This window comes from Scylla paramamosain, chromosome 1, assembly GCF_035594125.1.
Source record: "Scylla paramamosain isolate STU-SP2022 chromosome 1, ASM3559412v1, whole genome shotgun sequence".
In the NCBI taxonomy this organism is placed as follows: Eukaryota; Metazoa; Arthropoda; class Malacostraca; order Decapoda; family Portunidae; genus Scylla; species Scylla paramamosain.
In genome coordinates, this window is record NC_087151.1 from 29896021 (window position 1) to 29920020 (window position 24000).

The following is a 24000-nucleotide window of genomic DNA, read 5'->3' on the forward strand; positions in this document are numbered from 1 at the left end:
CTTGTAACTGATTGGCAGCATGAGCCAAGGAACTCTTCAGTGCTCACATCTGTTTTCCCAATATTTGCCATTACTTCTTGTGCTGGTGCTGACAGGCAGTGCTTGGTATGAGAAATAAAATGGGACATCATAAAGCCAACATCCCACAGGTCATAGCAAGAAGAGCCACATCTTATTAATCAAGATCAGAGTGAAAGCAAACCACATAAACAGTGTAGCCTAATGTAATAAGTTATCATTCAATAAAATTATGTTACCATCTTAAATTTACCTATCATTATGAACATCTAGTGTAGTTTTAGCCCACCCATAGCAGGCTACTGTGATGCCTGTGCATGCTGTACTCTCACACATTTTATGATTTATATAATTTATTAACAAGAAGGCTACCATCTGACCAGTCTGGTGATGGCAAAGGTCCACAAAGGCAGAAGAAAGAAGGCCAGCACATTGTTGTGTGTAGTCCTGGCTGAATTTAAAGTTTCACCTGCATTACATTTTTCAGATTTGCTACATGTTGGCTGAGGGAATTTTCTTGATTTTTATAAAAAATTATCTTTTCATATTTTTGTGTGATTTCTGTCATTGAGACTTTCACCTCTAGTGAAAACTGTTACTTCCCATTTTTCTCAAAGCTCACAATTTTTTGTATAGAGAAGTTGGCGAGTGGTGTGGGGGCTAACGAGCTTAGTTTTGGCTGAACAAATATAATTTTTCCATCTCCTTTTACACTGATCCTGTGCTAAGACACCTGAACCCAGCATGACATGGTGTCTAGCTCAGCTTCCCATAACCAATGAAGGTGGTCTTTGTCCCACAGTGAACTTGTGTAGGCTGATGATGATGATGAATATGCAGCATTAGGTGAACTTGATTTTTTATGACAAAGACAAAGATCCAGCCATCACACAAGCATTTTCCTAATATATTTCATATATCATACATTGGAATCATGCACTCTTACTTTCCTCCCAAGTAATAACCAGTATGCTCTTCAGCTTGTGTGATCTTGTTCCTGTTTTAGGTCTTTATATTTATTTTATTAGATAGAATAAAATACAAAAGATGCAATTTGTTGATATCAAGAGAGTCTGTAAATATATGAGTAATGTTAACGTTCTTTTCATGATTCATGTCACTATTCTGAATATGTAATTTTGTAATAAAATATTTTTACTTTCACAGGATGATGCTTACAAGATTCTCCAGGACAAGCTTTGCTCCAAAGCCATCATACTTATATTTTGCTTGTCAAAAATATATGAATAAGATTTCCACAAAAAGAAATATAGGAATTGCAGAAAACAGAAACTTCTGTAAGGGCTCTGTGCGTCTTGAAACAGTCAGTAGAGTAACAGAAAGAAAAAATTCTCTTACTGGAGAAGATTCAGATTCAGCCTTTTTACAGCCCACTTTTTCAGAAGACAGCAGTAAAATTAGTCAAGACAAAACCATTCATGATCTCAGTAAAAAGATAAAACTCCTTCTGAAGGGATCCAAAGGCACAAGAAGACAACATATAGTGGACATAAATGTAGCAGAAACACTTGTAACATATTTGAAAAAAGATCTAGGAGACAGTGATATCATAGTTGAATCTTCTCCTGGGATTGGGCTGCTAACTGAAATAATTTTAACTGAGACTGAAAACAGTGTGGTAGTTTATGAGCCCAACAACAAACTCAGGTCTAATTTTGAAAAGTTGCTGCTGCCTCAATATTCAAGTCGTCTCCAGGTACAAAAGTATGATTTTGAAAAATTCTATGGATATTATATCATAGATCAAAAGGAACCTGAGAAGCCAATATTGCAGAACTTTTTAGATCCTATATTGAGAAAAGAAGGATCTGAATTTTTGCCTGTAAAGATAGTTGGTGTGATATATGATGCAAAATTTATTGCTAGACTGATTTTCTCATATACCTTTCAGTGTTCTTTATTTAGAGAAATCTCACCTGTCCTGTACATATACATCCCTTTCAGCATATATTGTAAAATAACCCGTGACCTTAATTATGTATATAATAGCCATGGTCTACAATTTCAATACTACTTTAATGTGGAGACCTTACATGTGGCATCTAAGGAAAGTTTCTATCCTATCTGCACCAAGTTTAGGAAAAAAATGAGAGATAATGATGACATGTATCTTGTCAAGATTTCACCAAAGAAGGAGTTTCTCCAGGAGGTAAGTGAACTGGGTATTGCAGTGGAATGCATCATATTCAGGTTTTAGAGTTATTCAGTATTTTTGTAGTAACTGGGAATACAAAAGATCCCAGAAATTATCTTAGGACCTGACAATCATTATGATCCTAACATCTAAAGCACTGTGCTTTTTATCCACTGATCTCATACTTCAGTATTACTTTAACTTTTTATTCCTCAGCACAAGGCAAATACAGATGTTATACTGTCACCAGTAATGAGCAATTTAGTAACCATTGGATGGGTGATATGGAAAGATAGCAACAGTAACTTACATAAGTCAACTTTGGAATACATGTATGAAAAACTTCTTGTCAATCAACTGTCAAATCTATACTAAAACTGTTGATATTAATGTGTTAATGTTAATGTGGTCACTTAAGTCAACAGTTTCATCTGATTTACTATGAAAATAGTATGAAATAAAATAGAAGTTGAGAAAGGGATGCAGTAGATGTTTGTGTCTAGGGGGAGGAAAGGTGATAATGATGGGGATATGAATGCCATGAAGTGCTGAGGGAAATGTGAATACAAGTATCATGATATATAATATATAAGGCTACCATTTTATGTAAGGGACTTCATTATTCTGTGGCCTCCCTGGCCTAACTATCAATCTTCTTTCAAATACCTTGACTATAACGTAAGTCATTGTATTATTTACTTTGCTTATTTTGGATTTAAGAACAGAGATCATTGCAGATATCTGAATGCATTGCTTCACTTTTTAAACAGGTGCCAAAGAAAGAGCTGGAGAGTTTCCACTACTTCATGAACACAATATCTCGCATCAAGAGGGCTGATTCACTTATCATAGGGATGGAGCGCTGGATTCCTGACTGTGGCCCAGTGCTTATTAAGGTAAGCTTCCTTCCCCTTACCTGTACTAAATCAGCATCACTGGTACACACACACACACACACACACTCTCTCTCTCTCTCTCTCTCTCTCTCTCTCTCTCTCTCTCTCTCTCTCTCTCTCTCTCTCTCTCTCTCTCTCTCTCTCTCTCTCTCTCTCTCTCTCTCTCTCTCTCTCTCTCTCTCTCTCTGGATCACTGAGGAATACACCTGCTGACTGTAGACCACTCAGGAACACACACCTGCTGACTGTAGACCACTCAGGAACACCTGCTGACTGTAGACCACTGAGTAACACACACCTGCTGACTGTTTACCAGAAAGGAATACACTCACTTGTTAACTGGAATGTACCTGATTACTGTATACTATCTTCTACAGTAATGAAAAAAAAAAAGTAAATAAAAATTCTAAATATTATACTTTTTCACAATTCTTTTTACATATTCAGTTCACCTCCGACATGGGCATTCAGAATACGTCTCCATATTCCAGTATATTGTGAAAGGATACTGTATAGTGAAAACAGTTGTAGGGCTGGAAGTCACATACACCTACATGTGTACATACTTCTGCCCCATTGGAAGAGATAAATGAAAGGAACATTTCATTTTGTGATTTGCTCCTCATGCAAAGGTTATCTCACATGCCCAGTCATGAGCAAATTGTATATGGAGTATGGTTCAGACTGAGTATTATTATTATTATCATTATCATTATTATTATTATTATTATTATTATTATTATTATTATTATTATTATTATTATTATTATTATTTATATCTTTGTTGTTTACTTTTTTCCAGTTTGCCTTCCCTTCCCCATTGCTTATCACACAGGTGATGTGTATTGTAAATTGAGACATGACAGTAATAATCACTGGTAAATGCTGCATTTAGGCTGACAATACTTACACTAGGATAATTTTATCAGTTCAGTATTTTTTATTTTCTGTTAGTTATTTTCTTGTTTCTGGTATTTTTCATCTTTTCAGAATGGCTTCCATGTATTTGCACATCCAAGAGAGTTATCAACAGAGCAATTATTGCAAGCCTACAAGATTTTCAAAAATTTACCATCATATCAGGAATCCACTTTCCATTACCAGAGACAACAGTTTGTTGCAAGATATGGATCAAAAGATGAAGAAATGCTAGAGAGTAAATCAACTGATGAAACTGTTGACTTGGATGACCATGAGTTCTTGGAAAATTGAAAGTAACTTTCTAGCTGAACTTTTGAAAAATTTGAAATTTCGTACTATACTATAGATTTTCCTTCAGCAGCTGATAGTAGAGAGAGAATATTTCTGTTCTATGACAGGGATGAGTCGAGGTGTAAAGAATGTAGCACAAGGCTTTCAAGGGTGACAAAGAAAATAATTAGAAAAGGCAGTGAAGTGGGTAAAATTGTTGGAACTTTATGTATGATCATGGCAGGAAGGTGTGTAGACAAGAGAAAAAGAAAGAAAGAAAAAAAACATTATCCACTTCACATGCATGGAAGTATTATCTTTCACAGTTAATGTAATCCAATAGGATAAAATGTAAAAGAGATGTGTTTTACAGTGCCTTTAAGATTATATAATTAAATTGGAAACAGCTTACCTCATAGTCTTTAAGATATTATGAATGATTTTGACTCAGCACTCCCCACAGTGTCAGTTACATAACAGAGTATAACTATAGCAGTGCTGCTAAATTTTTGTCATCTTGAATGACAGCTTGGTTGATGTGCCAAAACATCCTGAAACATCAAACTTGCAGAGTTGAACAGTTGATTCTAGCAAATAAAATGAAAATGTCATATGATAAAAATAAAATTTAGTTGACAAGATTTTCACCATGTTCAAATAGATATCATGCAACATAGCACAAAGCTCTTATGGGGTTCCTGTTATTTATATAGCGTTTCCTTCAATCATAATGTATCTTGTCCTGTGTATTCCAAAGAGTTTTGGCTGTCACTCTTCTGTAACTCACTCAAGAAAGAATATTCTAGTTGGATACATCTAATAAGAGTGAGTAGGGAATGCATTGTTACTTTAGAGATTTTGAACAGAATTATGTCTTATGTTCCCAGAAAGGTTAATCCTGAAGTGCTGGCATATCAAGCACTTGTCAGTCCTCTTGCACAATAAGAGCAGGTTCCTCACTTCTGGAGAGCACACTTCTTGCAGAGTGAGAGGTGGTCACAGTATCATGTCATGCTAAAAACAGACAACCTAACAGATGTACAGAAACAGCTGCTGTAAGTAAGAGAAGGCATACTGAGCAACCTGTACAGTGTGGTGGAAAAAGGTAATAACATGAATGAAGTCACACCTCATCAGTAATCAGGAGATATTAATCAGAGCTTTTGCACATTACTACATGCTAGCTGCTTAGTTGTCTTATCCTGCATCATGTAAATCCATGTTGTATCTTGTATTTATTGGATGATACCCTATCAGTACTTGGGGAAAGAAAGAAAAAAACTTTAATATGGAAGAAAATGCACTGGGAAAAAAAACTAAGATGTGCTTCCATTATGAGAAGATATGGTATATCTAAAAAAAAAAAAACGATAGGTAAACTGTGGGATGTTTAGTAAAAAAAAATATATGGCTGTGAAGTAAAGCAATTCCAGAGTACAGATCCACAGATACTATAGAATTGGTATCACAGTTGGATGGCTTGCAGAGGGAGTGGCATTACTGTAGATTCTATACAACATCCTGTTAGAGCTTTAAATATTCAAACACTGGTGCCATGCTGTTTCAATAAAAAATAAACAAATGCATTTACCTTTGTTTTCCCTTTTGTTGGCTTTATATATATATATATATATATATATATATATATATATATATATATATATATATATATATATATATATATATATATATATATATATACACACACACACACACGCACACACACACACACATTCATAACTGAGCAACCACAACCAATCTCAAGCCTTTATACTGTAGTTTTATGACTTTTTTTCTTGGGATATTTTTAGCCATTAATCATATATTATATTTTCTTGAGTATATTACACATCATTTCACAGTAATTTCTATTTGCAGGACATGTACATAAATAGCAAGAATACAAAAATGTACAAAATGAGTCTGACAGACCTTATGAAGGGTTAAAGTACAAAACTTATGCTTAGGTTTTGGTTAATGCATAAATTCCACCAACTGGGTAGGGGGTAGAGTCCTAAATATGTTGAATTGTGGGGCACCTGTACTGCACTGTTAAGTACAATCAGGCTTGTATTATATAAATCTCATTTTTCCCCAAAACTGACTAGATAAGACAAACTGACTAGAGTAATATTTTCCATTCCAACCAATGCCTAGTAAATGAATAATTCATTCCAGCATGAATATATAATACAATATAAAATATTCAAGAACTGATGATCATATGGTGGGTTTTCCTCACTTTTATGTGCTCCATTATTAATATGTTGCAATTACCAGTGAGTAACTGCACTGCCTCAATATAAGTAATAGCAGACTATATCACAGATATTTGTCCTACCTCATTAATACACGACTTGTGTTAAGATCAGCAGGTGCTATGAATGTTGAAATCTAGTTGGATATTATGCAGTCTATACACTCCAATCTCCATTTTCATAAACAGTGTAACACACAAACTATTACAAGTAAAAAATGGGAAACAACATAATTTCCAAGTCAACTCCCAAGCAACAGATTGACTCACTTTCTTTGATCTTTATAGGATATCTTTTTCATTTCTTTCACTTCAAAACTTCCCTCCTGGGCCCCTCACAGCAGGCTTCCATACAGGAACCTTCTCATTATGAGGGGCTTTCAACAGATAACTGTCATCTCACAACTGAGAAGCTCTGGGATTGAACCACTTGGGTGTGAAGACAATCTAGGTGTGTTTCTTTTAATGTGATCCCTATACATCTGGTAGTGGACAGGTGTGTGACTTGAGTCAAGGATTTGTGACCTTAAATCCCAGGATCCATGTTGAGATGCCTCAAGCTGTAGAGCTGCATGATATATGGCTTAATCCTTCCTAACCCACCTAGGGGAGGCTTATTTTTTTTTCCTTTGCATTGACCAAAGGCTGGTAAAAAATAAGACGGAGTAACAGCATCCACAACATCCAAAACTTTGCTGAATAATGACAAAGTTGAATATTTATGGGGAATTAAGAAGATATACATTCAACCAAAATAGTTGGTCATATGGCTTCTTTGTCATGGCTCAAGTAAAATGATGATCTAATGCTTTGTCTACACAAGTAATGACTGGAAGTAGTCATCAGGATTCCCACTGACATAGGAATGTGAAGAGTTACAACACCATTAATGCTGATAACTAATTATTTGCCATAAGTGCTTGCCAAAGCAGTATAAGTTTTTGAAGTCTTTTGTGAAATTTTGTGATATGGTGTGTAACAACAGAGTGAGAGATACGTAGAAATTGGTTTATCATTTTTCTGGAGAGAGCAGAATAGGAAAGGCTGAAGTGGAATTGCCATGCAGAAAGAATGGTTCGGAAAATAAAGAGATCTTGAATAGGTAACAAAGCAAGGGGATGAAGAGGGAGGATGAAAGGAGTATTGAATGACAGGGGAACTGAACATCTGGGAAGATAAAAGAACAGAATAGATTAAAGCAATGTGATATATAGAGAAGGAATGCACCACTGGAACCTGTGTGAAGTTGCCTGGCTAAACCATAGGAACTTGTGTCAGGCTGTGGAGGAATAAATATTAGAGTGACTGATTAAAAGGGTAAATCAAATACTTCACTATATGAGCAAAACTAATATATATATATATATATATATATATATATATATATATATATATATATATATATATATATATATATATATATATATATATATATATGTGTGTGTGTGTGTGTGTGTGTGTGTGAATGAGCACGTGAATGTATATACTGTGTATATATTTTCATACTATTTATGTGCACATACTGGCACATAAATATATGAAAATGTTATAAAAATGTAAAAAATTAAAATTAAATATAAGAAAATATGAAATTTCAAGTTAGACATAAAAAAATAACAATGTAGTCAGAGTGAACTGAAAGAATAATAGATATATACAGAAAATATCTTAAGAGAAATGTAAAATAATTTGCAGCATAAATTTTCAATGTACCACTGTAATCATTGGTGGTGCAAAAGTTTGCATTTACAAATAATTTTGTATAGATGTGAAGAAAAGAAGAAAAAAGTGGTTTTCAATATTTCTGAGCCTTCTACTATTTAATGTAACACCTCAAATATTTGGGATGTTAGTTTTATGAAGAGAAAATCATACAACATAAAAAACATGAAAAATTATAATTTAAATATATATTTTTTAACTATATTTAAATATATTTTTTAATTAGTCTCATCTACTTCATTTAGCTTGGCTCCGTTCAGTCTCTCTCTCTCTCTCTCTCTCTCTCTCTCTCTCTCTCTCTCTCTCTCTCTCTCTCTCTCTCTCTCTCTCTCTCTTCATTGGCCAGGATTTTATTTTATTATTATTTATTTATTTTTTTTAATGTTACCTCATGTGTGAGAAGTGATGGCTTGTAATAATAAGAAAATGCTGAAGAGGAAAATGCAAAATAATCATAATAGCATTGTGAGAGGAAGGATGAAAGACACCAAGTGGTATTATGTCATTAAATCATCCTCATCCCTGTGCCCTTTGAGGTCTTGATGGATAATAAACTTCTTAAACACAGCACAAAGCTGATTAGGATTAGGTGGTCACAATATCTTCCACAGGTTTCTCCAAATATAGTATATCCTTGATTTAATTATCTACCTGGAGTTGTATCTAAAAATGTGATGTATCCAGTTATCATTATAGCAGGAGCTCTTCATGAACTGAGGTTGCTGTATTAGGGAAGTTGTTCAGTAATATATATAAAAACAGTGATCACTCTAGCTTTACCAACTTTCTTCTACATTTAGCAAAAATTAGTTTGCTACATGCAGTAATTGTTTGGGAGGCTCTGAGGGTTCATTATTTTTGCCTTTAATGATGAACAGTTTGTTAAATGTGAGACTTGTTCAGTTGGCTTGCAGCATTTATCATATTTGATATTCCTGACATCAGTGGTTTACTGTATCCATTTATCAACTATTTTGCAAGGAAGAATAAAAACCTCATCACCTTCCCTCTGCCATCAAGCATGAACAGTGAATGGAAGCCACTAATTAGCATAAGGATGCATGATTGTGAGGAATGCTCACATTTTATCTCTCCTAAAATGTAAATTGCAAATATGAAAGTTTTGAAAATGGAGTTTGAATTGTACATTATCTTTTACAGTCAGATATTCTCACTCAGAAGCCTACAGCATAATATCTTTCCATAACATAAGAGCCAGCAAGAGACAGTGCTAGTGACAATAAGTACACTTTGGATGACATTTTTGGCCCCGGATTCCACACTTGCACCCACCAGACACATCTCCTGGACCCTGAAATATGGAGAGAAATGTAATTTACTTTCTATACAATCATCATCATTATCAATTACACTAAATCTCCATGTTATTCAGCAGAAAAAAAAACAAATAAATAAGAAGAGACCCATTTGTTCTCTTCACAGAAATAACATTTAAAATAAGGAACTTTCTGAAAGGTGTGTGTGTGTGTGTGTGTGTGTATTTACCTAGTTGTATTTACCTAACTGTGTATTTACCTAGTTGTGTTTTACAGGAAAAGAGCTATGTTCATGCTGTCCTGTCTCTATATCTGTAAGCATCCAGCTTAACTTAAAATTCATGAATATTTGTTGCTTGTACCACTGTTTCATCTAAGTTGTTCCATATTTCTATGCTTCCATTTGGGAAACCATATTTCTTGATATCTCTTCTACTTGCTGTTTTCCTCAATTTCACTCCATGTCCTCTTGTATCTCTTGAGTCCCACACAAATAAGTCTTCTTTGTCAACTTGATCCTTACCATTTAAAGCTCTGTATATAGCAATCAGGTCTCCTCTTTCTCTTCTCTCTTGTAATAATGGAAGCTTCAATCTCTTTAATCTTTCTTCGTAGGTTAAATCTCACAAACTTGGTACCAATTTAGTTGCAGCTCTTTGGATCCTTTCTATTTTCCTTATTTCCTTTTTATTATGGGGTGACCAAACAATTGTGGCATATTCCAGTCTTGGTCGAATCACATATTCCATTAACTTTTTCATCATCTCTTCATCCATGTAAGCAAATGCCCCTTTCATCTTTCCTAGTAACTCATAGGTTTCCCCAACTATTTTGTTGACATGTTTTTCTGGTGACAAATTATCACTGATTGTAATTCCAAAGTCTGTTTCTTCTTTGGTTTTCTTAATTTCCACTCCTCCCATGGTGTGGAAACTTGTCAATCTTCTTTTGCTTTTTCCTAATTCCATCACCTTGCATTTCTTTGCATTGAATTCCATTTCCCATTTCTTACTCCATTTATATATCTTATTTAGATCTTTATGTAACATTTCATAATCCATATTGTTTTCCATTCTTTTCAATGATTTTGCATCGTCTGCAAACAGACTTATATAACTGTCAACCTCATCCACTATATAATTGACATACACCAGAAACATTATGGGGGCTAAGACTGTCCCCTGTGGTACTCCACTTGTAACTCTACACCATTCTGATTTTTCTCCCTTTATTACTGTTCTCATTTCTCTATCCCTCAAGAAGTTTGTAATCTAATTCAGTGTGTTTCCTTGCAAACCCACTACATTTTGAATTTTCCATAGCAGTCTCTGGTGAGGTACTTTATCAAATGCTTTTTTTAGGTCTAAATAAACACAGTCTGCCCAACCCTCTCTCTCTTGAATTATATCAATTGCTCTACTATAAAAGCTCACTAAATTCGTGACACAAGATCTTCCACTTCTGAAACCAAATTGTCTGTCAGTCAATGTATGTGTTTCTTCTAAATATTCCATCCATCTGTTTTTAACTATTCTTTTCGCTATTTTTGCCACCACACTTGTTAGGGACATTGGTCTGTAATTCAAAGGATCTTCTTTATTACCTCCTTTAAAAATGGGCACAATATTGGCTCTCTTCCAGTCTAGAGGAATTTTTCCTTCCTTAAAAGAACATACTATGGTATTGTGTATACCTTCTGCCAGTTGTTCACAACATTCCTTAAGTATCCAGTTGGACACTCCATCTGGTCCTTGATCCAAATCTTTCATAATCTTAATTTCACTTATGTCCACCTGTATCTCTCTCATCACATTGTCTCTGTGCCATGCTCTTTTTCCTTCAAATTTGCTTTCTTTGGTGAATACTGACTGGAAGCACTTGTTCATTAATTCTGCTTGTAACCGTGTATCTTCATATGTAATGTCATCTTTCATTAATTCATCTATTGTTTGCTTGTTTTTCATCTTCCCATTCACATATCTGAAGAATAACTTCGGCTCATCTTTGCATTTGTTAACTATATCTTTCTCATAATTCCTTTCTTCATCTCTCAGGATTCTGATATATTCGTTTCTTGCCTTCCTGAAATCTTCCCATTTCTCACTTCCTCCTTTTTTTCTCCATCTATTCCATGCTGCTTCTTTTTCTTTTCTTGCTGTTATACATCTCTTATTAAACCAGACTTCTTTTCTTTTTCACTTCCTTTGTTTTGATCTTCAGTACATATCTACTGACCCCTTCATTATAAATTTCCATGAATATGTCCCACTTTTCCTGTGTACTCTTTGCCATGAACAGTTGTTTCCATTTAGCCTCTGCAAAATATTCCTTCAACCTGATAAAATCTGCTTTCCTATAATTATATCTCCCATTCTTGTAAATTTCATTCCTATTTTCTACTGGACCACTGCCTATACTGAATTCAATTAACAGATGTGTGTGTGTGTGTGTGTGTGTGTGTATATCACTAGAGCTGCATTAATTTCATTAGAACACTATCAGACACTAGACTACTTTTTCACTTTGCTTCCCATCTAATGAACAAACAATATGCAGTGTTACAAACATAATTTCCCTACAGCATTTTTTCCTAATAGAAGAACAAGGTAACAACCCATTATTGGAAGCACACCACAGCAGCAGAAAATTAAATGTCACTGAAGCTAGCAGATGAGAGAGAAGAGAAGGCAAAACATGAATGTACTCCAGCCTACACTGAGATGCTTCCCTCTATTGTCATTTGTAGCAGTGAAAACAATTCAAATATTACTGACACTCAGGTGTAAATCTGAATTACAGTGAATTAGGGCATTCACTATGGTCTGGAAGAAACTGCCAGATTCACCAGCTGACTGAATCTTATATATAAAAGGTGGTCAACTGGGAAAAAAATCTTTTCGTCATTTGTGTGTTATCAAACCAACTAATAAAATATTGTGAACATTTTTAGCCATCTCCAAATAATACTTGCTCAATTCTTTTTGGCATTTGTCAGACAAACCATTAGTCCCTGTAGAAACCAGTGGAAAAATGTTTCAAACTAAATATGTAGCAGGAGACTAGAAATAAATGTAAAAACACTGAAAGCCTAGTTTCAAGTATTTAATTTATAATAACTGTATGGTAGAGTGTGCATCATCAAATCCTGAGGATACCATTAGCATAAACACTTAGGATCAATGTTTTGTAGCATATGGGTACAGTACATCAAGATGTATCATGAGAGGGACTTTTAGAATGTGCTTCTCCAGAGAACTGTGGGAGCATTGACTGACCTCTACATTAAAACAACTGGCGATCACTGGCAACTCAACCCATAGCGAACACCCCAATTATCCTGGATTCTTTGATAAATTGTGATACACAGTAATGTCATACATCAAAAATGCTAACTTATTAACAAAATATAGGAAAAAAGAAAACTTCTCTGAGTCTTATTTCCTCAAACAAACAAAAAAATATGGGGGTGGAAAACTGTCAGTTTACTCAAGTCAACATTATTCTTCCATAATCTCTGCTAAATGGAACAGCATTGGATGTAAGACATCCTATAATTATAATGCAGACTTAGCTAAACTAATTTTGACAGTCAAACTTGTATCTAAAATAATATCAATAATAACATACTTGATAAATTTCTCTAGTTCCAATGTATGATTCACTGACACAGTAATAAGTAGCCCTATTCTCTCATGGAGGCACTCAGTAAAGGGTTGACATAGCTTAAGGACAGTTTTTTTAACACAATCTTATATACTTATATACTAAGAGAAATAAATAGAGTGATATATCAAATTAATGTAAGTTCCATGCATGTAAACAACTAAATTTTATGATTGTAAAAAGAATTATTCTATCAACTATACTTGCTCTTACACTGAACACAAACAATACTATACATACCCCAGGTCCCCACCGTGGCCCTCTGGTAACCCAACAAATTTCAGTGCGGCACATGGGACATCGCATCCAGTCACAGCCCCACTTGCGCACCAGCATCACAGAACATTTGGGGCAGGGCAGGCCATCACCTCGACGAATCATGTCCTAAGTGACAAGAATAACTTAGGAAAGATCAGAATAACATGAATAATAACAGATCACTAGAGGGAATTTTCAGGAAAGTGAGCCAAGTAAATGAGACAGAATAACAGTAAAAAAAAAAAAAAAAAAAAAAAATACTTCCTGTGTATAGTGTCTAGTAAACTTTAATTTCAAAACAATACATGTGAATTTAATACAAGAAATTCAAATAACAAACTCATTTCTTTAAGATTTTAGTTAAGTAAGTGCATCATTATGAATCATATGAGATAACTATGTTGATAAAGTTACACTATAATTTAGAGTGAAGAGACAGAAGAATACACAGGGCTTCTGAGAATTTTGAAAAGGATTACTTTTTTTCACTATCATACAAACTAATATAAAACATAATATGTATTATACATATCAGTACAGTAAACCCTGCCTAAGTCAGATTAATTGTGAGGGACGTCAATCCAAGAAATGCAAAAATATAAGTTATCAAGGGAAAACCCGATGTAGCCTCAGAAGCCATCGTGAACATCAGTGTGACGCAGCAGGACAAAGGCTGGACAGACCAGGCAATGTTTCCAATGTGCATACCATTGTAGATATAAGATGGTTATGTATTATGCACAGTATAGAGGAAAGCATTAATATCTGATATTCAAATTCGGTATGTATTTGATATTTAATATTTAAATATGTATCCATCTTTTCTGATGCACATCATGAAAATATTTTTCTAAGGCACTGGCAGCACTGACTGTGTCACTGCATCCCCCCACACTCGCCTCTTTCAATGGCACCATGTGCCTCACCACAATTTATTGTTCTTGTAGCTGTGTTAAAACCAAAGGTCATTTCAGTCAGTGGTTATTTTTTCCTATTCCTTCATTTAGATGACTCAGGATAACACAAGATGTGATGCTCTACTGTAAAATAGTATATTAGACAAATATCTGATGTTTATCCAAGTGTCCAACTCCCCCATATATCTCAGAGAAAAATCTGAGATATCAAGTATCTAATCAACTTCGCAGTATATCTCAGCTGACAACCTGAGATATCCAACACTTATCCAAAGGCACAAAAGTGTCTGACTTATCTGTGATCCAAGATATTCAGCTCCAGGTCAGGCACAGTTTAGTGTAATTCATTATTCAAATACTAGTCAAGAGTCCTTTGTCTTGAATGCACTGTATCTAAAATGTCCCAGACTTTATTTATTTGTTTATACTTATTCATTTATTTATTCTTTTTCCCCAAGATTTTAGAATGCACATCACTTACTCACTTACTAAACATGAAGTTACATTTAACAAAATCAATTGTAACTTGAATTTCATTCATAAAACTTATTGTTATATTGAATGTATTGTGCAGGAAAAATACATTATTGAACATTCTGATATCACTCTTGTGCTGTACAAGCCTGATAATGAGAATTAATTAAAGATAAATATCATCCCTTGAAATCGACATTTTGGAATTTCTGGCTTTTAACATTCTGGAAAAAGGATTCCTAATTCTAGGTATGTTTGACTGAATTAGTCACTTATATGTTTTTTTTTTTTTTTTAATTGACATTCAGCAGATGTAAAGACCTGCACTAAAGATACTTAATAGAACTCACTGGTGCCTCAATTATAAAGCAAGATAATATACTGTGTGTATCACAACTTTTATAACACTGTAATGTAATAACACAATTAAAAATGCAAGTCTTACATAAAGTGTTACTTTAATTATAATGCTCTTTATGTTTCCCCTCTTTTCATAATCAAACAAGAAATGTAATGACACTGTTGAACAAATGAAGAAATACTTGAAAAAAAAAAAAAAAAAAAAAAACTTACATCAAAGAATTTTTTTGTCTTCATAGCTGCTTCATCCACCTTATTAGCAAGGTCATCCTGGTACTCCTGGCAGGTGATGCCTCCATGCTGGGCCTGGGTGTGGAGGAATGGATCACAGTACCATTACTATTTAGATTCAAGAGTAGCCATGCTTCTGCTAAATTTCAGCATGAATATATATTCTTAGTTTAAATTCAGTCTACATTTCCCAGGATGAGCTTTGATGAATGTATATGAGTTATCTAATGATACAATGTACCTATCTATCAGCTTACTATATACCAGGCCAACATCCCACACAAAGGGAGATAAAAAAGACAAGGTACCCACATGCAAGCACTCATCCTCACATGGCATAAGTGATCAAACAAGATGTCATCAAACCCATTAATGCATTCAATACTGACCTCCATTCATCTCTGTCATGCACAACCACCTCTTGCTTCACACAATATAGTATGCCAACTACCATATATAGAAAATTAAGAAAATATCTGTCATTGATTTAATACTTTCATAATATAATAACTCTAAATTCATCAAATATTTTTTATTTCCCTAGTTCTTATTTTGCTGTTTTGCAGTACATGTTTTCAGTACATGAAGAATAAAATGACATTTTGCTATAAAAGGAATAAAAAGTAAATGGGATTTTTTAGAAGAGGTGAAATAACTGCATTAAGTTACTGTACATTTATCTTGTACACTATTTTACTTCATGGTGAAAACAATAACAACTCTTATGATGGAAGGGCCATTAAGGCACATAGGATACACTGTATTTTAACAAACAACTGTGTGGTGCATACTATATTAGCGTAATGGATGTCAAGGCCTTGGATTCATAAGCTTTCATATCGACACTGCACAAAAGTTTCTGAATAAATTAAATTCTAAGAATCAAAATCATCAATATGGTAGAATTTCTTCAATATGCTTCCTTAACAGATCTTGTCACTTGGTCAAAGCACAACCAATACAATGCTAAAGTTATGAGCAGAAGCCTGAATTTGGCAGCCTGGCTTACGCAAGCAGGGTTGGAGTTACACAATTTATACCTACATTTTGAGTCCATTCCTTAAACCTCTACCTTTGTTTTCTAGGAGGAGACAGAATGCCCCCTGTCAAAACTTGTGAAAAAATTAAATAAAGTGAAGTGATTAGAAAGATTTCTTGCCTGTTGTTGCAACAACCGAATGAAAAGTGGAAAAGTCAGCAAAAATGTCCTGAGACTGAAAGCTTGCAAAATCTGCCTTGTATATAAGAATAATAGATAAATAAAAGTAAGCATAAACAATACTGGACTGGGGGAGAGGAGTTTACTGATTAGCCAAAGAATTTTCTCCTTATATGTAATATTATGCTGACAAATGCATGCCTGATGGCAGTATGGGCAGCATGTGCAAGTGGAGACTGAGGCCAAAGCTTTGATGAACTTGGTACTCTGTTGTTGGACCTACATTAAGGGAGAATAAACCCAGACATTCTGTGTAGCCCTTCTCTTTCCACAGCCTACTTCATGTTTCCTTACAGTGATGCAGAGAGAAGAAAATGAACATAAAGAACCAACCCATAAATATTACAATATTCTGTTAAAAAATTAACATATAAAAAACAACTTGTCTTTTCTACATAAGAGTGTCCATTAACTTTATTTGAACAAATACAATCAATCTAAGTTATTTCATTTGAAAGTTTTCCCTTGTGTTACCTAAATTTCTTCCCACCAACACATGCAATAATCACCTGACAAGTAAGGCAGTTGTCCTTTCCACAGACATCACAATGGAATTCATTTACATTGTCTTCAAACTGGCAGAATCCTGGACAGTCAGGAGTCTTGCAGTGGAACACATTCTGCATGGCACCCTCAGCCTGCTTCACGGACTTGTTTAGGTGCTGTTCATATTCCTTCGCAGTCAATAACTAGCCAGACACATAAATAAAAAATTACAATGAGTTATCTATATAGATACATTTTTTGTAACCATCTACAAGTTAGCTATGTACCATATTTGATGGGATATGAGACATGTTTTTCTACAAAATAAGCAAGAGTGAATTCTGTGGAAGGGTTACCACTATGAACATTTTACCATTAAGAATTAATGCTATATATTCTAGGTTACATTTTCTCAAACCAAGGAGTAAAACTGGAGAATAACAGCAGGACCTTAAACTACTACAGAATTATTCAACAAACAAGAGTCCCAAGGCTAAGCAGTAATAAATAATGCATTAAAAAATATTAATGAATGCACTGCCAAAATTTACATCAAGTACTTGGGTGAGGTTGCACTGCCACCATGCTGGCACACAATAACTCTCAGAGTTTATTGTTTGATAAATAATGTTATATAAATTTCCAGAAAATCAATGATTATGTCGGTGAAATTTGAAGAGGCAGTGTATACCAACATGGATATGTGTGCATAGTGCTGCCCAACTCATGCACTTGAAGGCACTGTCATTAATATATTCATTGCTGTTTTCATCACTTCTTGTTTTCTTCTGATAGACCTGAATTTTGTGATTATTATTGCTGTTTTGTATTTACTGAAATGATAAGACACCACTTGCAACATAAATACAAAACATAATAAAACAATAAAAATCACAGGGTTGTGGATATGTGGCAGTAGCCAATCTGCACTATGTTAACAAAATTATGTAGGCTTACTGCTTTTACACCTCAACTTCCAATGAAGAGAATAAAGTACTAACTCTATACTACTTATGAACTTTTTTTGTCATTATGTGATGGTGTCCCAAAACATTCCCAAAATATTCTGGTGTATAGACATCACATGGAGTAATAACAAAACTATATGCCACAAGCTGATGATAGATAAGTAACTTACAGCTTTTATTTCTCTGTCCTGCAAAGATGAGTCACAGGAGTACTGGTTGTCCCTGTAGGGGCACTTAACATCTGCTGTATCAGAATATTTGATAGCATTGGCCAAGCAATCCCTGGAATGAGAAGATGTGTCAAGTTCTGATATATGTATGCTGCATACTAGGTATCTGAGTGTACATATAATTGTTACAGTTACTCAGAGCATATTCCACAGGGAGTAATGTCTTCCCTTCAAATGATTGTAAAGGGGTGAGAACAACAGAAAGTTATGAAATGTAAGAGATGATGGCCATGTAAGTAGTCTTTAAAATTCTATTGTGGTGATGGAAAACATACAAGGTGCAGTTCAGTAATATATTGTTATGGATACCAAGGGAATCGATGGAAAAAATAAATAAAATAAAATAAATAAATAAAAGCAAGAAAATTTTTTGAAGTGTAGGGTATACATACCTAAGAAGTACTCACAGTACAAGAAGTTTTAATATGTACAGATATGATAACTATGAAATCAAGACTTACAAAATGACTGAATAAAATAAAGTGGTCCATTTAATTTACCCATTCACTATACTGTGTATGGATATGGAAATAAGAAATGATAAGTTTAAGATACACTGGCAAAGTGAACATGAGGAGGGTACATGACATAAAAATGCGTGTGGGAAAAATATCAAAGGAAAGTGAAAGGAATGTGGAGACCTTTGTTTGCTCTAAATCAATGAGAATGACAAAGCAAAGATTAATAATATTCAGACCAAACTGTTACTTCATTGTTAAATTACACTGGAATTTTATATTATTAGTCCAGCAAATTTTGGTGCTGCCAAAGTGTTGTGACGGTATAAATTGCACTGGTCTTAATGTTAAAGAATCAAATTAAATCTAAAACAGGAAAAAACAGTAAAAACTACAGACAAACCAAAGAAATATTAACTGTATGGCCATATAACTCTAATACACCACTACTTCAGTTTAAATATATATGATCTCTGTCTAGGCAATAAAGATTTTAATCTGAAACAGTATTAATTTTTTATAATCCTGGAAACCTCTGCAAGATCTATGTGGGCTGTAAGAGTCTAATAATATCAATAAATATCATTAGAGTTTGACATCTCTTATCTTTTGCAATTAATTTTCACTATAGGGATGTCATGCATAAACAAGAGTCTTTCAGCTCAGACATTTTACTGACCTGCAAAAAGTATGAAGGCAATCCCTCAGCACCACGCCCTTCCCTGAGTCCACATCCATAAAGCAAACTCTGCATTCAAAAGGATCAGGGTTGGGCACGTACCCCTGGCGGTCCAGCACAGACACAACAGCACCCAAGCCAGAGTCCTGAAGCAATGAAAAGGTTAATACACAATGGTCTGGCTAAAAATGAAAATGTGTGATTGTGAAGTAATGAGACTGGCCATAGTGGTGATGAAAATGAACACTTGGTAACTATGGCTCATCCTTATGAAGGTCCCTGTCCCTTCATAAATATTCCTCAAATTCTTATCTAAAGGCATGTATACAATAATCTTTTACTTACAAAGGTTTAAGTTTTAAAATTACAGCTTACATAATTCTGAGTACTTCAAATGCAGATGAGCCACACATAATGCTAACTTCATGAAAACATCATGCTAATTAGTACTACTTATGAATCACAATTTTACATTTGTATATAAGCATAATATCTGTAAATTATGAATTATCATAAACTATGATATTTTCCATTTAATGCATTTTTAATAATGGGTAATTTTTTTTCAGAATTTTGTTTACAAATATCAATTTTGCATTCATAAATCAAGACAAAGAACAAGATTACTCTATTTTTAACTTCATAAACTGAAGTGCAGACAAAAAAGTTCATTCACAAATTCCAAATTAGCTCTAAATATGTAGCCTGAAAGGTTATATATGGATGTATATACCTATACTATTCAAGCCACAAGCTTTATTCAGGCATGACCACCTCCAAGACAAAACAATGCACATACAGACCTTGTCCACAGCTCCAGCAACTTGGTGTGATGTGCCGGGCCGCTCAGTGGCACAGGCCTCACAGCCAGGCCTGGACCATTTGTTGACAAGAGTACATGAAGGACACACCCAACCATGAGCTCCGGATGTGGATGGAAGCTCTTTCTGAGATTTGTTTGGCTGGACATCTGGAGAGCTCTTGTTGAGTGTTTGCTGCTGAGACTGATGCTTCTGTTTTTCAGGTTCTGATAACTGCTGCTTATTTGATTCACTTGGTAACTGCATTTCATGGTTCTTTGAATTTTGTTGTGGTTGAGATTTCATTGCTGACTTGGGTCCTACTTCTGATAACTGAGAGTCATGTGATTTTTCTTTTTGGGAAATCTGCCTTTGTTGATTATTTTTGTCACTTTGTTGTTTTGTGTCACAATCCTCTTTTTGTAATGGTTTTCCCAATGGTGCACTGTTTTCATTATTATTCAGTATCAACTGAGGCTGTACAGTTGAACCTGCATCTGAATGTCCTTTCATATGATGAGACTGAGGCTGCTGAGGTTGCCATTTATGCTGTAAGTTATCTTGCTTCATCTGATTTACAGCTGTTGGTTCATTGCCATTGGAATTTTCTATACCCATCCTTTGACCAAACTGGTTTAAATTAATTTTAGTTTTGTGCTCTGGTTCTTTAAGTGCTGCTGAGTTATGGGTGAGGCCTGACTCATTTGCATACAGATTAATAGCATTATTTTTGGAAGTCATTACCTGATTATCATTTGTAGCACCAGAGTGTCCATTCAATAAATTCTTCTGATTTAATAAACTATTTGCATCATTGGTGTTGGGATGTGTAGTAACAAGTGGTTTAAGTGAATATTTAATATCCTGTGCATCATATACTCGGGTACTTTGTCCATATTTTCCATCTTCATTCTGGTTGATATTTTGATATACTTTCTCCCTATCAGTTTTATTTTCTTCTATCTCATCTTCTTCAAGAGTATCATCATCATCGTCATATTCATCTTCCTCCTCCTCCTCCTCCTCCTCCTCCTCCTCTTCCACCTCCTCCCCCTCCTCATCATCATCATCTCCATCACTACCATCAATGTCAGCACTAACTTCATATCTCCTTGAGTCAGGATTATAATATCTGTACTCCACATTGCCTTCATCATCATAAACCTTCAAATACCTTGGTTTGTCATTAGCTCCACCTCCTGATGCTCCAAGTTCTTGAGAATTTTCTCCATAACCACTTTGCCCTAGACCTTTCCTCTTTTTGGAAGCATTTGCCTGAGATTCCAGTTCAGGTGCCACAAGGTAGAGGAAGATAGGGCAGCCCTCGGAGGTCACCCTGTGATGTTCAAGAGTGAGGTGATCATCATCGGCCAACCGCTTTCCTAAAATCCATCGTTGCACTTCAGGTGGAAAGCCAAAGTCTTGACAAACCTATAATTTAAATGGTAGAAGTTAGTACATTAAAACTGTTAATTATCTGTAATAGTAGAAAATATGCTGAGTATACATTCTATCTAATGACAGATAGATTCATAAATATATATATAAAAAAACATGTATTATTATCAACAATTCCTTTCATATATAAAATGTAAAATGGCCACAACTCAGCTGCACTATTGAAAATTACACAGGTAAAAAGGAGGACAAACATGGAAAAAAAGAAAAATACTAATGATGGTTAACAAAATGATAAAACTAATTGATAAAAGAAATGGTTAATGAGGAAATATTCCTGCCATATGTATATAAAAAAAAAGACAGGACACACCAAGATGTTATTAATAATAGATGCTGAGGCAAGCTAAAGAATCAAATTAGAACTAAAATAGGTAAAAGGCAATGAAAAGAAAGAATTTAAAAATTCAATGAAAAGTACATAAAAGATGAGAGAGAGAGAGAGAGAGAGAGAGAGAGAGAGAGAGAGAGAGAGAGAGAGAGAGAGAGAGAGAGAGAGAGAGAGAGAGAGAGAGAGAGAGAGAGAGAGAGAGAGAGAGAGAGAGAGAGAGTTTCAAGCAAAAGACAGACAGACATACAAAGATTAAGAATGGCTTGTTTGTACTATGCTTGCATCCTGCATAGAATGTTTATAATAGCATTTTTTGGGTTTTTAATGATGACATGATAATGACCATGACGATGATGACAATGATGATAACATTGAGAGCAATTTTCTTTTTTAATTATTTCTTCATAGAAGGCAGTTGGTATATATATATATATATATATATATATATATATATATATATATATATATATATATATATATATATATATATATATATATACAAGCAAATTTTGCAGCTACATACCTTTTCTCTAAGCTGACCCACAGTCATTGTTGGCGTTACAGCAAATGACAGAGGTCCCTGGTGGCTGTTCTTGTCCTCCACATACATCTTCACACTGTCATTAGAAATTATCCCAGTGACTAACTTTTGTTAAATATCTTAATATCCTGATGAAAAGAATCTTTTAATCTTCTATATACAAAAGAAAATGTATGGAATTTTTTATATGTCAGTCAAAGCACAGACTTACTAGAATGGTTGATTTGATTCCTTGTTTTCTTTCATATGTACATGAAGTCCATCAGGCAACTTAGTAATAGTGTCTGATTTCACTTCCCGGCGTGCAGGATCAACTTTAATTTCTCTTCTTGCTGCAGATGGAGAATTACTGATCTTTGGTGTTCCCTGAATATTTGGTGCTGCTTCAGTCTCTTTATCTACTTGCTGTGGTTCAATACCATTGAAAGACTCATGAGATGAATCTGTTTTTGATATTTGCTTTGTTTGTGGAAGAACAGATGAATTTGTGGTGGTCTCAGAGGAATCTTCCAATTTTGATTGTGAATCAGGATTTTCTTTTTGTTGTATTAACTTCTCTAAATTACTTGCACAAGCCATGTCCAGGAGATTGTCATGATCATCAGTGGTCAGTTCATCATCCTCCATTACTTCAGCAGCATCATAATAGCATTCTGAAATATTGCTAGAAGCTTGCATCCCTGAACTTTCAGCATCTGAATGAATGGGAGCCAGCTGTCTAACTTCATGATTGTTGGATGACAAGTTCACTTGGGTTGTGGAACTTCCAGCAGATGTACTGCTGTTTGTATTTTTATTATTTCTTGTAACAGAGCATGAAACCCTAAAGTCTGCCAGTTCATGAGCCAACTTTGCTGCCTCAGCGTGATTTCCTCTGGAGATGGCAGCCTCCAACCGTTTGAGGAGCTTACCGATGTGAAGTGTGTTGGTCTGACCTAAAGCTGGCTCTTCAACTCTGAGGTTTGCTGTGAATAAAATGTTTTTATTTGATGAAGGTATTATAAATTCATGAAACAGATATAAAGGAGGCATATCATATATCCATGATAATTCTATGACAGCTTTTGTTTCAGATTAGTTTATGATATATACTATGCATGAGACTTCACAGCACAACTACAAAGCACTATCTCTCATAGCATAGTGCAGCTTAAATAAACATGAATAATTAAATAGTGAATAAAACTAAAAGCTATTATTATACACATACTGAAATAAGAGAAAAACATATTTCTGTATTCTGCAAAAAAAAAAAATATATAAAAAATTTAAAAGATATATAACATTCAAGAAGAACAACACTTACTACAATAACAAATTTAATCTATCACTCATTACAAGTATTATAGCTAACTCTCTAGAGCAGACAAAATATCTTCTACTTGCACCTTGACAATTATGGGAAGATATT

The 24000-nt window shown here is 34.5% G+C and overlaps 2 protein-coding genes across 6 annotated transcripts in view; one reads left to right on the forward strand and one right to left on the reverse strand.

The window, feature by feature from the left end:
• Nucleotides 1–5846, forward strand: part of LOC135103101 (dimethyladenosine transferase 2, mitochondrial-like) — an 8087-nt gene extending 2241 nt beyond the window's left edge. Inside the window, exons 2-4 of the mRNA XM_064009119.1 lie at nt 1186–2188; nt 2944–3069; nt 4060–5846. Coding sequence (XP_063865189.1) covers nt 1187–2188; nt 2944–3069; nt 4060–4281 — 1350 coding nt within the window. The 5' untranslated portion in view covers nt 1186 and the 3' untranslated portion in view covers nt 4282–5846. The remainder of the gene's footprint in view (nt 1–1185; nt 2189–2943; nt 3070–4059) is intronic.
• A 232-nt stretch (nt 5847–6078) lies between these two features.
• LOC135103106 (uncharacterized) overlaps nt 6079–24000 on the reverse strand; it is a 35661-nt gene continuing 17739 nt past the window's right edge. For all 5 annotated transcript variants that reach the window (XM_064009149.1, XM_064009135.1, XM_064009143.1 and 2 more), the window contains 9 exons: nt 22801–23554; nt 22572–22665; nt 20263–21690; nt 19460–19605; nt 18263–18374; nt 17148–17327; nt 15402–15494; nt 13420–13563; nt 6079–9551 (listed from right to left, as the gene is read on the reverse strand). In XM_064009149.1, the coding sequence (XP_063865219.1) occupies nt 9471–9551; nt 13420–13563; nt 15402–15494; nt 17148–17327; nt 18263–18374; nt 19460–19605; nt 20263–21690; nt 22572–22665; nt 22801–23554 (3032 nt within the window). In that variant the 3' untranslated portion in view covers nt 6079–9470. The remainder of the gene's footprint in view (nt 9552–13419; nt 13564–15401; nt 15495–17147; nt 17328–18262; nt 18375–19459; nt 19606–20262; nt 21691–22571; nt 22666–22800; nt 23555–24000) is intronic.